Source organism: Phodopus roborovskii, unplaced genomic scaffold (genome assembly GCF_943737965.1).
Source record: "Phodopus roborovskii unplaced genomic scaffold, PHOROB, whole genome shotgun sequence".
In the NCBI taxonomy this organism is placed as follows: domain Eukaryota; kingdom Metazoa; phylum Chordata; class Mammalia; order Rodentia; family Cricetidae; genus Phodopus; species Phodopus roborovskii.
Window position 1 is genome coordinate 510,074 of NW_026125675.1, and position 17,501 is coordinate 527,574.

Consider the following 17,501-nt stretch of genomic DNA (forward strand, 5'->3'; position numbering starts at 1 on the left):
AAATGTGAAAGGAACAGTGAAAACACAAAGGGCTTGGACCCTAGTAACTAGAAGTGTGACTTTGCCCTTTCTGAGATGTAAATGATTATGAAGGATAGTGTTTAGAGTGGAAGATCAAGGCCTCCATTCTGGATATTTAATCCCTAGGTGCCCATTCCACATCAAAACGCCTATAGCAGGGAAACAAACTGAAGTTCAATGAAGAGTTTGAGTTGGTGTTAGAGGTTTTCAAGTTGGGGCATTCATATGTATTACAAGCCACCGCACTGAGGAGGGAATAATAGAGAGAGAATCATATGCTCCAGTGAAGGGTTGAGCTACAAATGAAGCTTTATTGTTTTGAAGAGTGGACACTCCTTCAGAGAACAGGGGAAGCAGTGGGCAAGGAAGTGGGAGGGGGATAAGTTGAGAAGAACTTACTATTTCAAGGAGAGAAGGAACAATTATTGATATGTTGCTGGAAACAGAATAACATATGAACAGAAATTGACTTTTAAAATAGACGCTGTTCCTTGTTGTCTCTTTAGTTCATTTGGGTTCCTATAGACTCTGCTATACTACCATCTCTAGTTTTAGCATACAGCCCGAGGACTGGCTCCCAGTAGGTGGCTGGTGTGTAATTGATGAGTGACCATTGAGAGAATTGAACAGCAGTGAGCATTTTAATGAGCTATAAACCAGAACTTCTGGTCTTTCTGGCTTTCACATCTCTATGTATACTCCGAAGAAACTCTGAAAATATATTTGGCTAGGATTCAGGGAATTCATTGTGCTAGGTTGGTTAACTATATAATACTGATTACTCAGTTAGTAAGCTAGTGGTTGAGAAGAGGTCCAGAAGGTCCTTATGGCTGAAACTTAGCTCTTTCAAAAATGGCATTAGCATGCCTTACTCTAGGTTTTAAAGGCACTTTTCTTGGGTATCTCATTATTCATGTAGGATCCCCCATCCATGTCTTTTCTTAGTGGCAACTATGTAGCCTGTTATCTTGCTTGACATGATTGGTTTTGTACTTAGAGTACTTTGAATTCTCCTACTTGTTCCTACTTCAAGTCTTGCCTCCTCTAAGACATACAAGTCAGCCTGACATCCCTGAAGTTGGAATCTCCTCCCACTTCAGTTATATTGGAGTTTTGCAGACGTGAACCCTTCTAACTGATTCTCACTATAGTCCCACTGCCATTGAAATCAGCTAGTAATTTCTTGACTGTTCCTCAGTAGCCATTCCTGATGCACTTGATAAATCTTATCTCTTCTTCTGGCACCCGACCCCAGTATCATACACTATAGTAAAACTGGCCTCAATCACAAAAGTCAATATTCTAAATGAATCCCTTCTCTAAACTGCTAAGCTTGCTTTGTTATCTCCTTGATGTAAAACAAAGCAAAACCCCCAAACAAAGGACAAACAAACAAACAAACAACAGCAACACAAAAATAAAAGTTAACAATAACTATATAAAGAGAAACTTTCTTAACCTTATCTGTTCCTACTGTATTTCTATCCTTTCTCATCCAAGATTGCAGAGTTCGTTACAGCGCTGTCTCTTATCCCCCAGCTCCTACTCCTTCTTACCTCCAGAAACATAATTTATTTATGCTGTTTTTAGTGTTGTCCCTCACAGGATAATATTGCTCACCCCAGCTTCTATGCCATCTCTCATCTCAGGGGGCAGATGCATGGACTCTCTGTTCAGACTGGGCATTGGCCTTGAGGCATCTGTCTTCCCTGGCAACTTTCATATTGTGCTTTTTTTCAAGCCTTCTACCTGTTCTTACCCTTGTCTTCCCTTTGGCCAGCTACTTGGACTATTTGCACAGCTGCAGCCTTTTCAAACTCGGCCTTCATCCTCCATCCTTGTCCATTCATGATATGAGAATGCATTTGTCCCCATGAGAGGTTAACTTTCTTTACAGTTAAACTTTGACAGTGTCCAGGACAGACTCCAGGGGATGCCATCCTGGAATAGCTTGTTGCAACAGGATTTGGGGGCCACAGTGAAGACTGCAGAACTGGTAGAGGGGGATTGAAAGACCCCAGCTTGATAATTTGAAGGAGGAGGGATTAACTCTTGAGTGACACTGCTTGGATATGATCAAAAAGCAAACGATTATGGTATAATCCAGATTTCTGACTTGAATGAGTTGGCAAAAAGAAATCCCTGTTAGGAGACTGGGAAACTGAAAAAGTAACTAATTTATAGGTGAATGCATCAACTGTGGTCATGGTTATGGGGGCTTTGACAGTCACAGGTGCCTCAAAGGAACTGGTTAGCAGGCAACTGGAAATATGGGTGTGGAAGCTGATTAGAGACCTGTTGGTAACAAATGCCTTGTGGGTATGTGAGCTGATTGCAGAGTGTGCTAGTGAGGACCACTTGGCTTACTGGGTGAGCTGAAGCAGTTGTTCACTGCTTGTTCTTGTTCTCCTAAGTGGGTAGCTCTGATGAAGGGGCATGTGTGGCTGGGTGTTGTCACAAGGGAGTCAGAAAAGTAGAAGGGCCTGTTCCTGGTAAATAGGGTGCAGGGAGTCACAGGGGAGAAAATGTGTTTAATGTCAGAAGCATAGGCACTCTCTCTTGATCTGCAGGTTTGCACTTCGACACCATCAGCCTTGAAATTGATCAGTGTGACTGGCCTTGGATTTGTTTGCACTGCCTGGAACTTTCAGTTTCCATGGTCTACTGCCTCCAGGGTCCAAGCAAGTGCTTGTGGATGCTGGTTCCTTACCCTCAGGTGTCCTCATTAGTATCCCAATGCCATATTCCCACAGAGAGCACCAGGAGAGCATCTCTGAGGCTGCTTGATGTGACTGTTGTCACCATGGTGACAGCTTCAGATGAGGGAAGAAGTGAAAGGAGGTGGAAAGAGGTCAGCATTGAGGGAAAGTGCTAGGGTTCAGGCCTGACCAAGAGTGCATCCTGGGGGTTGGATGTCCTCACAAGGTTTCCTGTGTAACAAGAGGAAGATCTTCAGGGCAAGATGGAGGCTGTGCTCAGTCAGGCTGGGCCAGCACAAAGGTTACCCCTCACTTCCTGATTTCTAAATGGAGCTTTGGCTCTGTGATGACAATTTTGGGATCCTATATGTAAGCTCCTCTGCTGTGAAGGATATTCCATCTCCCCCAGTGCTGAGGCAAGCAAACTTTGAAGGAAAGCCTCCCCTGCCCATTCCCAGTTTGCATCACTGGAGTCTTGAATTACACAACTCTCTTGGGTCTGAGAACTCACAGCAGTGATGTGGAGCCAGAGGTGGCTGTGAGTCCAGCAGTATAAGCCACGAGAACCTGGGGCATGCCAACCATTTCAGCCCACATCTAGTGGGGCATATGGATCAACCTTAGAACAAACCGAAAAGCTACTGATCCCCATTCTTTCTGACTGTGGTGAGAGATACTGGATACTAACTTCTCTCCCCACTTCTGCTTTGCTCTTTCCTCAGCTTTTATTTGGCTCAGTCGATTTGGTGAATACGTCTTCTGTTCATGTCTTCCGCGTTTGAGCAAATCTCATGACCTCCCAAATAATGACTGCTATAGCGATATGTATCCATGGGACTCAGCGTTAGCCTCGCTCTGTGTTGAGCTCTAAGGGCCAAGCGCACGGATTCTATCCCCTGACTCTGGTGTGTCATTTCCAATGTAAACAGTGCACAAGTACAAAAGGTCAGTGGGCCTGGCTCTACCCTCACTCTGTTCACCTCTAGCTCCCCTGCTCTCTACGGGTACTAGAGCCCACTGGTTGTCGCCTTGTCAGGTGAGAGCCCTGCATATACATGGAGGATGACCGAAAAATCCAATGGTGTGAAGAGCTCTCCAGCTAACAACCACAATCATCACCCTCCTCCTTCCATCAAGGCCAATGGCAAAGATGACCACAGGACCGGTAGCAGGTGAGTCCACTGAAGTTGGGTGACTTTTGTTTTCCTTATCTTCTTCCTTCTTTTCTCTTTCTCACTTTTTACCTCACCCTCTTTCTTTTGCCAGACTTAGGCTAGAACCCCAGGGTCTTGTACATACCAGGAAGGCACTCTACCCCTGAGCTACACTCTCAGCTCAGCCTGGGTGATTTCATCACTAATCCCGTGTTTATATTATCTCCTCGGAGCTCTGACTTAGTCATAGAACAAGCTACGTTTGGCTCTAGGACATCTTCAAAAGGGACTATGAGATGTTTAGGCATGTGCTAAAAGAAAAGACAACTCATACTGACAGAACATGGCTCAACTCTGTTCCTTTGTATGCAGACCACAGTCTGCAGCGGCCGATGATGACACTTCCTCAGAACTGCAAAGGCTGGCGGAGATGGCTACCCCACGGAGGGGGAGGGGTGGCTTCCGAAGGTGAGTTCTCTGCTGAAACTGACCTGCTGCTACACCTTCTGTTCTTAGGTCCTGTCAAAGGCTAATATGGCCCTCCTCTCAGCTGCACCAGGCCTTTTTATAAAACTCTAGAGCAGTGGTTCTCAACCTGTTGGTCACAACCCCTTTGGGGAGTTGAATGACACTTTCACAGGGGTCACATAAGACCATCAGAAAACACAGATATTCACATTATAATTCAGAACAGTAGCAAAATTACAGTTATGAGGTAGCAACAAAAATTTTCTGGGTTGGGGCCACCACAAAATGAGGAACTAAATTAAAGGGTGACAGGATTAGGAAGGTTGAAAACCACTGACTTAGAATCACTTGGATATCCTTTGGATATCCTTTAGAAATCCCAGTGCTGAGGTGTTATTCCACTGCTCTAGAGGCTCTTGTGAGGCAAAGCAGAAGAGGCTTCCCTACATATTTGACTGCCTCAGCACTGGGAAGAGGGAATTATTTACAGCAGAAACAGCAAAAGGATATATATATATATATATATATATATATATATATATATATATGTCTATATGTATGTATGTACACACACATACATATATATGTGTATATGTATATATGTATATATATACATATATACATACACACACACACACACACACACACACACACACACACATATATATATATATATATATATATATATATATATATATATACTCTCAAGGTCACAGGTATCACAGAGAAATCAAGAAGCCTGGGACTGTCTTCATACTGGCCTGTCTTGACTCTTTACAATCTTAATCTTGTCTTGAGGCCAGCCAGTTTGTGTTTCACAGTGAACTGAAAAGTCACATTAGACAGGAAATCTTGGGAGGGCCCCCCCTCCCCCATAGGATGTACTTCAGATAATTCCTGAGCCCCAGCTCCTACCCACAATGCTGGCCTCTTTCCAGATTTTAGCATACAGGAAATCATGGCCTGGTCTATTTCTGGCTTTCTCTCTTCTCTCCTCTCCCTCAACATACAATGAACACTTTTGAACAGGTCTTGTCTAAGAAGCACACAATTCTTCTTTCTCCCCTCTAGGATTGTCCGCCTGGTGGGGGTCATCAGAGACTGGGCCAACAAGAATTTCCGTGAGGAGGAACCAAGGCCTGATTCATTCCTAGAGCGTTTCCGTGGGCCTGAGCTCCAGACTGTGACAACACATCAGGGGGATGGCAAAGGCGACAAGGATGGAGACGGAAAGGGCTCCAAGTACATCTGTCCAGTCTCTGAGGGGGGCCCGAAAGCTCTCATACCTGTCATGGGAGCTCTCAGTGGGAACTCTAACCATTGTCGGGGCCTTGCAGGGATGCACCAAGCTCTATGATAGCAGACAAAGAACTGAGCAAAGATGACCTCCTGTTTCTTTTTACTCTGAACACTTCCATTGCCCTCACCCATGGCCTCCCATGCAGCACCGGATCTCCTTTCCATAGGAAACTGAAGTATACTTTTGAAACCATAGTGCTTCCCTTGTCAGACATTCTCTTGCTGCCCATGGAGTGAATTTCAGCAGGAGAGAAGCTCCAAGAAGGGCATACTATCTCAGCCCTGGTTCTAGCAGTCAGTATGTGATGGTCAGGCAGAGGCAGTAGTCAACAGAGTACTATTGAAGCCATGCCCATTCCAGCTCCACCATGGCCAAGAAAGCAGATTTTTGAAGGGGCTTATGTAGGAGTCAGGGACATGACGCCTAGATAATTGAGCAGAAGCTGGGGAAGGGAGAGGTAAAATAGAATAATTGGAGGGTCTGATGTTCAATGAATAAGTGGAGTTCAATGACAGTGGTTGTTTGGCTAAGTTGACATCCCACATCTCTGCTCAGTAGAGGGAAAAGGCTCTTGTAAAGTTAGGATAAAGCATCTGGAAAAGTGATTTGATGGCTGAAGTCTAGAGAATTGAAAGGAAGTGTGGGAGGAAGGAAACACATACAGATCACTTACCTGGAGTTTCTCTCTTTTCCCAAAGGGACTGTGGGGACAGGCTTAAAGCTCTTTTACCATCCTGATATACACCCTCCCCAAATCCCCTCAAAGGCTATCTGTGCTACAGGTTCTGTCCTTGTTACATCTTCTGGGAAGAACAGGGGAGGCAATGAAACTTTCAATGGTCACAATGGGTCACATCCCTGCTATTGATCAGAGTGGAAGCCTGCTGTGGGTTACTGCAAAGGGAACCTGTAAAACAAGCTACTCCTCAACCCACAAGCCTTTTAATTCATTGAATTTTTTTTTTTGAGAATTTTGGGTTCTGAAACCTGGAGTCCTATCACCCTAGTGACCTCTATTTGTCTCTTCAGGAAGAAATTTGAACTATTTGTCTTGGACCCTGCTGGAGACTGGTATTACCGCTGGTTGTTTGTCATTGCCATGCCTGTTCTTTACAACTGGTGCCTGTTGGTAGCCAGGTAAACATGGACGGGCTTGGGTGGGATTGATCGCAGAAGCATAGTTCCTAGGAAATGGGATTAAGATCACAGCAGTCTCAACTCTGGACAAAGAGTATGCCATAGTCCAGTGTTCTTTCTGAACTCTCTGATTGATGGATTCTCTTTTATCTACTCTGTTATCCCAATGCTCCCACTATTCAATATATGATCACGTCTTCCTGCTCCTTTCCTGTAATCTTAAACTGCTTTTTCATGTACATCAGTACTGTCCTTGCTAAGTCTATGGTAGTCCTGCCTATATGCCTTGGAGGTATACTTGACCCCTCCAGTACATCTGCCACAGTTGCAACTAATATTCTATGTAGAAGCTGGAATTTGGTTATATTACACTCTCTTCCAAAACCATTTAGTGCTTGCCCATTGTTCTCCTGATAAAACTCTAAGGTTGACCTTCAAAGTCCACTGAACTTGGGCCTCTCTTTTTCTGACAGCAATCCACATAACACTACCCCTTGTCAGTCATTCACTCACGAAGAATTACTTGTATACTTACTGAGTTTTGTGCTCTGCGTTGGGTGTACAGTGGAAAGCAGGACAGACATAATCATTGTTTTTTTTTAGTATTCTCAGTTAGACTTAATGTAAATGTGCAATGAAAGAAATGAGCAAGACAGAACCAGGGACTGGAGGAAGCAAGTTCCTAGAGAAATTAGGACAATAATGGGCCTATCAGAGAATTTAGCTAAGATCTTGGTGGGAGGTAGTAATCTGTTCAAATATGTGAGGTCGGCAGAGAGGGCCTTCTGGACAGAAGGGATAACATGAGCAAGGCCCCTATCTCTCGATAGCCCAGTATGGCTGAAGGCTATGGTCCAGTTTCTTCTGCACATTGTGTGGGAGTTTGGTTCTAAATATGACTATTCTGTCCTTGCACTGGTACATAACTTTCCCTTTCCCTGTCCTCTCCCTAGGCCCTTCCCTAGGGTCTACCCACTCATTGCCCAAATCTTGCCAATTTCTTCTTACAAAGCTCCTGTAGCTGCTAACATTTCTTGATTCTCACCATTCCTATGTTAATCCCCACTACTATCTATATTCTCATCCTGCTGGGGTTCAATGATGTGTTCAATAGGAATCTATTGAAGTAATGCCTTATTAATTTATTCAATTTAAGCCACTGATGCCTGCAGTCTGAGGCCCTGGACCAGGGATGTGGCATATAGTCATGACTAAGATGTGTTCTGTTTCTGAAACTCACAGTCTAGGGGATGAAGAAGACTAATGATGGTCAATGGTGATGCATATGCAGCGGTGTCTATTTAGTAATAAGGGTTGAAGTAGAAGTCATAGTCATTACCACTAAGCTGACTGTGACTCACTGGTTTCCCTGGTAGCCATATGAAGCTCTTCCTGTAGAAGTAGGTGTAGAACTAAGGGATCTTACCAGGCTTTGTTAGTGAAGCCAGCCCTATCTCCCACAGAGCCTGCTTCAGTGATCTACAGAGAAACTATTTTGTGGTATGGCTGGTGCTGGACTACTTCTCAGACACTGTCTACATTGTAGACCTCTTCATTCGACTACGCACAGGTGAGTGAGCACCTGGGCTTCACAAGCAGCATTTGGACTCCTAAGTTCAAAGAACTGACTGGATGTGTTGTTGAAGCCTATTTCCTGGATGTAACTCTGCTAAGATACTCTTTAAATCTTATGGTCTCACATACTTATGGAGGTGTAGATCTTGCAGTGGTTTCTTAATGTTCTTCTGGCCAGCCTTGCTATGTGTTCTATAGTCCTCTGTGGGAAGGAAGGCTAAGTAGCAGTTTGTTCCTTGTTGAGAATTGTCTTCTAGGGAGAGACTGGACTGAGGAAGGAAGTGACATGTTGCCTTGTATCTCTATTAGGCTTCCTAGAACAAGGACTCCTTGTCAAAGACCCCAAGAAATTGCGAGACAACTATGTCCACACCTTGCAGTTCAAACTGGATGTGGCTTCCATCATCCCCACTGACCTCATCTATTTTGCTGTGGGTATCCACAGTCCTGAGGTGCGCTTCAACCGTCTGTTACACTTTGCCCGTATGTTTGAGTTCTTTGACCGCACTGAGACACGCACCAGCTACCCCAACATCTTCCGAATAAGCAATCTTGTCCTCTACATCCTGGTCATCATCCATTGGAATGCTTGCATTTACTATGCCATCTCCAAATCCATTGGCTTTGGGGTTGACACCTGGGTTTATCCCAACATTACTGACCCTGAGTATGGCTACCTGGCTAGGGAGTACATTTACTGCCTTTACTGGTCCACACTGACCCTCACCACTATTGGAGAGACACCACCCCCTGTAAAGGATGAGGAGTATCTCTTTGTCATCTTTGACTTCCTGATTGGTGTCCTCATCTTTGCCACTATTGTGGGAAATGTGGGCTCCATGATCTCCAACATGAATGCCACAAGAGCAGAGTTCCAGGCCAAGATTGATGCTGTCAAACACTACATGCAGTTCCGAAAGGTCAGCAAAGAGATGGAAGCCAAGGTCATTAAATGGTTTGACTACTTGTGGACCAACAAGAAGACAGTAGATGAACGAGAAGTCCTCAAGAACCTGCCAGCAAAGCTGAGGGCTGAGATAGCCATTAATGTCCACTTGTCCACCCTGAAGAAAGTACGCATATTTCAGGATTGTGAGGCTGGCCTGCTGGTGGAACTGGTACTGAAGCTTCGTCCCCAGGTCTTTAGCCCTGGGGATTATATTTGCCGTAAAGGGGACATTGGCAAGGAAATGTACATCATCAAAGAGGGTAAGTTGGCAGTAGTAGCTGATGATGGTGTGACTCAGTATGCCTTGCTCTCAGCTGGGAGCTGCTTTGGAGAGATTAGCATCCTTAACATTAAGGGCAGCAAAATGGGTAATCGGCGCACTGCCAATATCCGTAGCCTGGGCTACTCAGATCTCTTCTGCTTGTCCAAGGATGATCTTATGGAAGCTGTGACTGAGTACCCTGATGCCAAGAAAGTTCTGGAAGAGCGGGGTCGAGAGATTCTGATGAAGGAAGGTCTTCTGGATGAGAATGAAGTGGCAGCTAGCATGGAGGTAGATGTTCAGGAGAAGCTGGAGCAGCTGGAGACAAACATGGAGACCTTGTACACTCGCTTTGCCCGCCTGCTGGCTGAGTACACTGGAGCCCAACAGAAGCTCAAGCAACGCATCACAGTGCTGGAGACCAAGATGAAACAGAACCATGAGGATGATTACCTATCAGATGGGATAAACACCCCTGAGCCAGCTCCTGCTGAATAGCCATAGGTGCCCATCCAGCATTGCTTTGGCCCGAGGAGTTAGAAGTGCTATATAGAACTCCACATTTACATGTATCTGTCATCATGTCCCCCTGAACTCCCCCCAAAGCTTAGGATTTGGGCTACATGTCTTGGAGTTCCCCCTCCAAGTCCAGCTGATAGCCAACTTGTGGACAATGGGGGTTATGTGGTTTGGATTTCCAAGTGCTTACTGTCCAAGTCTGAAAAGGAACCAGAGAACAGCTGAATTGTCCTTAGGGGGGATTTCCTGGGACCAGAAATCTGGACAGTGTTCTTCTCTGAAGAACAGTTTGCACCACAATGAAGAACAGTGTGTACATTCCCTCTTTGGGCTTTTATATAGCTAGTCACTTCCCACTGCATTCTGCCCCATACTTTTCTAACATATGCTCTAAACAGCCAGTTTTCATGCAGGTATATGCATTTAAGAAGTGGCTGCTGACACTGGGCCCCTGTATGCTGTTTCCCAAGGTATGCAAGGGCTGTGAGGGGAGTGGTAGGGTGGGTTTGAGTGTGCTTGCTTAGGGCCATACCTCCTTATCAGATGGTGTCATTGTGAAAAAGAGGTGGCTGCAGCTTTGGTCACCACACCTCTGTGCACACAAAGTCTGAAGAGTTTGTGAAGGCTATAGTACTGGGTGAGACGCTGAATTAGAGGCACTTAAAAGTTAATAAATGCCTTTTAGCTACTTGTGGTTATTGCTCAACTGTACTTTCTTTCCTCACATTTCCCCATTCCCAAGAGTTTTCCTCCTGGCATACATTTGGGCTTATTCGTCTGTCCACCTGTGTCTTACTGGTCCTTTAGGACTCAAGCCTGGAACCAGAACCTTGGAGAAGATCCTCTTGCCTACACCTGCTCACCGATTAGGCAGTCTCTCCTTGTCTAGGCTTCCACACTTCTCAGAGCACACTCTTTTCTCAGTTAGTTTTGACAGATATGGCTTCCCTTCCAGATTGTGGGCTCCTGGAAGGGAAGGTCAAAGCAATCTCCTCACTGTTTTGCCTGTAGTTTTGGTGACATGTCTTCCACAGAGAAGGAATCCACTATTTAGCCACCTGGAGAGTAAGGGAATGTGTAAGTGAATGGATGTGGACAAGAAGGAACACAAGTGACTGAGAGCCCTACGCTTCCACTTGCAAGCAGCCAGATACTGATGCTGGAGGCAAAGGTACCTAATTCAGTATTGCAAGGTGATCAGGACTTACAGGAATAAGTGCTACTGGGTACTGTCTACACACAAACTTCAGCTTTATCTTCAAACATGGTTTCGCCTCATTATTTCCCTCATTCGTTCACGTATCTACTCACCATGGGAAAATACATGGAAAATTTACTATCTTAACTGTTGTATAAAAACAATCATCAACAGTTTTTATATTGAGAAACTCAGTATCCATTAAACAACTTCCTATTCCACCTCACCCAATTCATGACAACACTCTTTCAATTTGCTACAAAGGTGACAGCTATAGGAACCTCATATAAATGGGATCCTGTAGTATTTGTTCTGTGTCAGCTTACTTCACACAGTATCATTAAAACACGTCCACTTGTCATATTTCCTTTCCGTTTCAAAGGCCAAGTAATAGTTCACTGTACAGATATGACACATATTACTTATTCATACAGCCATTTATGAGCATTCAGTTTCTATCAATGATTGGCTACTAAAATAGTGGTGTGAATATGGATAGGCAAATGTCTCTGAGATCCTGTTTTTAGATCTTTAGGAGACACACAAATTTTGAAGTGGAATTGTTGGGTCCTATGGTTTATTTTATTTTTAGGAACTGCCACACTTGTTCAGTTTTCCAACTTTTCCATATTCTCACCAAAATTTATTTTCTGTTTTTGGATATGAGCCTTTCTACTGGGCATCAAAGAGTTTTTTTATTTTGGTTTTGACTTGCCTTTCTCTTATGAGTTATGAATCTGTCCCCTTTTTTCACATGTTTGTTGGCCATTTGGATGTCTTTTTTGGAAAAACATGTTTTCAAATTCTTAGGTCTCTTTTGAGTCATAAAATTATAAGTGATATTTATGTGGCATAGATACTAAGTCTTTACCACATCTGCAAATGTGTTACCTGTCCCTCGCGTTGGCTTTTCACTCCCTTGACTGTGCCTTTCAATGTATTAACTTCAATTCTTTTACCTGTACTTATGTCAAGTTTAATGTACTTCCTTGGCTCATTCCTTGGCTTACAGTAGGAAGCCTCCACTAGAGGAAGTCTCACCTGGACAGATCTGGAACATCACATAGATTCAGGTCCTGGGTCCATGGTGGTGGCAGTAGGGAGATGGCACTGGTGATGGGTCACTACTTTGTGTGCATTTGGCTTTTGTATTTTTGCTATTATGCTGGGAAAAAGCCCCTCTAAGCTCTTCAGCTTAAGAGAGATACAGCCAACAGGAAGAGGAGCCCCTGGAGCCCTAGACAGCTGCTTGCCATGATGCTTGTTGCTAACTGCATTTTTTACTAAGCACTGGGACTTACAGATGTTATTCTTGTGAGCTTAGAAGAGCACCTGTGTCAGAAACACGTGGATGGCTGAATTGAAAATACTTGCCTTCCTATACAGAAGAAAATGATAGTTTCTTTATGGAGTCTGGTTCACCTTCAATCAAGCCTCACAGCTGCTTGCTTTGACAAAGCAAGGCACCCCTCTGCTTCACTGGGTTTAAAACACAGACTTAAGGTGCAGCTTCCCTTCTCCCAGATATCTTTGCATTTAATCTTCCACAAATTTTTTCTGTGCATCAATGTCTATGTTCTCTCAATCGTGTGTGTGTGTGTGTGTGTGTGTGTGTGTGAGAGAGAGAGAGAGAGGGGGGTGTTGGTATTTGTGTTATTTGTGTTTGTGCGTCTGTTTGAACACCGTGCAGACATCCGGTGAGCCTTTGGACGTCAGCCTAGTCAGACAGTGTCTATTTCTGACCAAGTCGTATCCACCCCCACTCCTCTGTTCTCTCAGCAAGATCGTGACTTTCTGCTGCCTGTTGCTGGCCACCACCCCCGCCTCTCTCCTGTAACTGGCTGCAGTGTAAGAACTGAAGCACATTTTCCATTATGTGCTGTATTTATTCAGTACAACCTGATGTTCTCTGCTCTTAATTTACAAATGTTTAAATTACAATGGTTTTGTTTTGCTCTGAAAATATCCACCAAAGATAACTTGCCACATTTGTACATGACCATCAAATTTCTTTTGTATTGGTGACTTTCTATAGAAAACAAAAGTCCCCACTGCCTCCCACTTCTCATCTCCTTTCTGTCTGACCTTTGTTGGTCCCTGCTTCTCTTACAGACTGCTACCCCCATCCTGGCCCAAGCTGATTTCTGCCTCAGCAGCATTAATCTATCTGTTCCTTAGCCTGAGGCTGAAATATAGACCACTTATCACATCCTTCATTGAAGGGAGGCTGAAGAGAGTTCTCCTCGCATTGTGTTTATTTAGTCCAGAAACAAGGATGTCCTCAGGGCACAGACTAGGAACCCAGCCACCAGAGGGCACACTTACATCAAGAAAAAGGGGTGGGTTTGTTTTTGTTTTTTTGTTTTTGTTTTGTCACATCCCCTCTAATACATACACACACACACACACACACATCACACCAGGCCCTGCTCTTACAGTTAGGTGACACCTTTAGGGCCTCACATGGCTGTAGGAACAGTCTCTTTCTCAGGACCTCTCTGACTTCTACTCTTCTTGTCCTGGCCAAGTCTTTGTTGGATACTCACATCTGTTTCAGTGACATCTAAAGAGATATTCTGGTTTCTGACCTTGTCACTTTACTTAAAATCTCCCAGTAGGTTTCCATTATTCTTATGATAAAATCTAAGCCCTTGCCTCCAGTTTCATCGTCCTAAAAGATATAGATGGCTGTGTCAGGGTCTCTGACCCTGCTGACCTTTTTTTTTTTTTTTTTTTTTTTTTTTTTTTTTTTTAACAACTCACTTCCAGTCTCCTTTTGATTTCCTCACACATACCAAGCTTCCTTCTGCTTCCATAGCCCCATATTGCCCTGCCTCTTCTGTATCTTGTCAAGACTGGTTCTTCTGTTTTTAGTATTCTACATGATCCCTTGTAGATCAACTATGAAAAGATGCTCTAGTCCTTCCATAGAGTGCTGTCACACTACCCTGTTTGACCTTCCACTTTAGTACTTAGCACCCTTTGTGTCAGCACCTGAAGATAGGCATTTTTGTTAGTTTCTCACTGCATCTCCAGTAATATATCAACCATTGGAATGTCACTGTCTCTAACTGGAAATGCTGGTAGAGTCTTAAGGTATTGGCTTCCTCTTCTTTCTCCACTGAATTAGACCCTACTCCTCAGCCTCACTTTCCTGCCTGTTCTCAGCCTTGGGTATACTTCATCCACACAGCTCCTGGGCATTCCACTGCCTACCCCAGAATTCTACAAGGTACTCAGCTTACTCCTATTACTTGCCTCTAATCTTTGTCTGAAACATTCTTCTTTTTCTTTAATGTAACCTTCTCCCTGAAGCTTCCTTTTATCTTAAAAACAGATGTAAACTCCTCTTGCCAATGCTCATGGATGTCAGTGCCTTTTTTATCCCTTTCTCATGGGGTGATCTCATGGGGAAGGGAAATTAATTTTACCTGTTTGTGGACTACTGTAGTGTAGTGTAGTGTGTGTGTGTGTGTGTGTGTGTGTGTGTGTGTGTGTTTTCCTTAGGCTCTGGAGGATTCTGCTGAAGGCAGAGTTCTTCAACTAGAACAAGAAGCTGGGATAAGCAAGGCTGGGGTGCCATCTGTTCACAGCAGGAGGAATGGTGTGCCATGCTGGCTATAGGTTCACTTGCAGGTCACTTTTCCTCTGATAGGGACTGAGCTCCCAAATATTAAGTGATTTTTGGATCTCTCTGAATTGGACATTTCTCTAGAAGGGCAATCTAGCCTTCATTTAGGCTCTTCCAGCAAGTCAGCCACAGCTGGCCACAATAGGAAGGATAACAATGAAGAAGCACTTGGAGCTAAAAAGCTTGCCAAGCACAATTCAAGAATGTTCTTAGCTATGAAATCAGGACCAGTCCTATGAAAGATACAGTAAGATCAGAATCTGGGGAATCTTTGTAGCCAGTGTTTTTGGTGGCTTCTTCCAGGCACTTTCACTGTAGCTCAAAATGGAGAGTGCTGTAAGAGAGTCTGAGAACGTAACTATTTTGTTCCTTGGACATATTTACTTGTTCCTGACAACATTATGCTGGTTTTGAAAGATGCAGTTTGGCAAGTCAGATATAATACCACACCAGGGAGCCAACTTAGCAAAGATACAGGGCCACAAGGACAAGGGGTAAAAGTTTGTGACTGAGAATGGATGCAATCTGTGGGGTGGAACACAAATTGAATTCTTTTTTGGGCTTCACACATCCAGGAATTATATTTACTTCCCTGGTTGAGCTGAACAATTGATTTGTCTTTTGAGCTCAGGGCTTTTCAGGGCCCTTTGCAGCCCTCCTGGAGGCAGGGTGAGAATCTATTTGTCTTGTCTCATACCCTCATATCACATTGTTGAGGTGCTAACTTCCAGCAAGGCCTTTGTATTTGCCAGTTCCTGTGGATCAATGTTTTTAATTAGATAGATTTTCTTGTTTCTCCTTTATTGGATTGAGTAAGCAAATTAAATTGAGCAATTTGTTGTTAGGTCATTTAAATGCCAACTTTATTTCATAACAGGGTTTTGTGCCACATCCAAGTCCTCCTAACTTCTCCAGGATGGATGCAGAGAGTAGCCAGAGGAGTGGGTATCCTGAGTTCATTGGGTATCTCTCTGGTTCTTGGGGTCAAATCCTTGGGACTCTGATTTCCTTTGTGGTCTAGAAGTTGGCTAAGGTGAAAGTTCCAGGACTTTAGGGCCAGGATTGGATGGGGACACTAATGAGATGTTACTGATCAGAACTTCTGCTGTTGTCCATGGCCAAGGGGCTGCTTTACACTGTGCCATTTTTTTCTCTGTTTAGTGAGTACCTTCTCTTGAGACTCTTTTTGGCATTAGGGAACTCTCAGGCTCTAGGGCAGAGGAAAATACACCAGCATGACCAACATGCTACAAGTTTGTATTGAAACTGAGACCTTCAGAGGTGAAGCCAGGTGGGGTGAGCATGTTGCTTGAGTGGAGCCAAACAACACTTTGTTCCTACAACTAGCTGGCTACTCTACAGTGCCCAGGCTTCTCTCTAAGCTCCAGAAAGCTATTCCTCATGTAGTTCTGTTTCTGGCCTCAGAGAATTGTGGGGGCGCTCTAGCGCCACAAGTAGAGAGTGGCACAGGTGATTCCAAGCCTTAACCTGTATCTACATCCTGGGAGGCCTTCTCCATAACCTGGATTTCACTGAGGGGGGCTACACCTAAAACTCTTCATTATCAAAACATTTGGGAAGAATAGACGTGATCAAAAGACAAGGCAGGAAGAAGTTTTCAAATGTTGTCTCTAAATCTCATCTTCATGGCTCTGGTGGTTTTGACCCTTGTCCCATCCTTTCACTACTGGAACATCTGGTCACATTAGCTAGAAGCATAAGGCCATGTTGCAGCACTGTTGGTAACAAGTCACACCATTTCTTGCCCTAGAATATGGAGGAGTTGTTCAGTTGTAGACCATTCACCTCTCCCATTTGTTCTAGGAAAGGATAGGGCTGGAGACTGTTCTGGGAAGGTGTAAGGTGGGGTCTGTTGTGCGAGCAATAGGATTGGAGACTCCAGGCTATAGTTCATGTTCTGGAGATGCAAAAGTGAGCAAGCAGGTCTGCAGACAGGCTGCCAGGACCTGTTGAATTCAGATGCAGTGACAGGATGTGACAAACATACAGGGGCAATGGCTGGAAGGCTCCTGCAAGGGCTGGGGACTGGCATTGACACCATAGGGCTTGGTAAATAACATTAATAAGGCGAGAACCTGAGCAGGCAAATTAGGGATGCAGACAGAGATCTGTGACTGCACTGGCTGTCTGCCTCTGAGTCACTGCTGCAGATCGATTGCGGCTCTGAGCACTAGGATATGAAATGTGCTTCAAAAGAGCTGCTGGGCTGGATCCCCTCCTTGAAAACAGAGGAACAAGTCATGGGCATAGCACCAGTGGCCCAGGAGCATTGCTTCTTCACTGTAGGCCTCACAGTTTGGCCCCATGCCTCCTCCCCATTTTCTTCTTGAGCAAACCTAATTTCTGCTATCTTGAGATTCTTGCTCAGGGCCCATTGCAGCACTCCTGGTGTTTGATCAAGCTTCCTGTTGCTATCTCTGTTCAGTGCTTCATTAAATTTAAATGTCAATAAATGCTTGCTGAAAGAATGAGGAACCAACTGTGTTTCCTGAGTCTCTCTCTCTCTCTCTCTCTCTCTCTCTCTCTCTCTCTCTCTCTCTCTGTGTGTGTGTGTGTGTGTGTGTTTT

General features: G+C 44.4%; 1 protein-coding gene across 1 annotated transcript in view; it reads left to right on the plus strand.

Moving 5' to 3' along the window:
• Positions 1 to 10,137, plus strand: part of Cnga2 (cyclic nucleotide gated channel subunit alpha 2) — a 38,310-nt gene extending 28,173 nt beyond the window's left edge. The window contains exons 4-9 of the mRNA XM_051178255.1: positions 3,757 to 3,892; positions 4,247 to 4,342; positions 5,414 to 5,584; positions 6,672 to 6,779; positions 8,243 to 8,349; positions 8,664 to 10,137. Coding sequence (XP_051034212.1) covers positions 3,757 to 3,892; positions 4,247 to 4,342; positions 5,414 to 5,584; positions 6,672 to 6,779; positions 8,243 to 8,349; positions 8,664 to 10,063 — 2,018 coding nt within the window. The 3' untranslated portion in view covers positions 10,064 to 10,137. The remainder of the gene's footprint in view (positions 1 to 3,756; positions 3,893 to 4,246; positions 4,343 to 5,413; positions 5,585 to 6,671; positions 6,780 to 8,242; positions 8,350 to 8,663) is intronic.
• Positions 10,138 to 17,501: the final 7,364 nt, after the last annotated feature.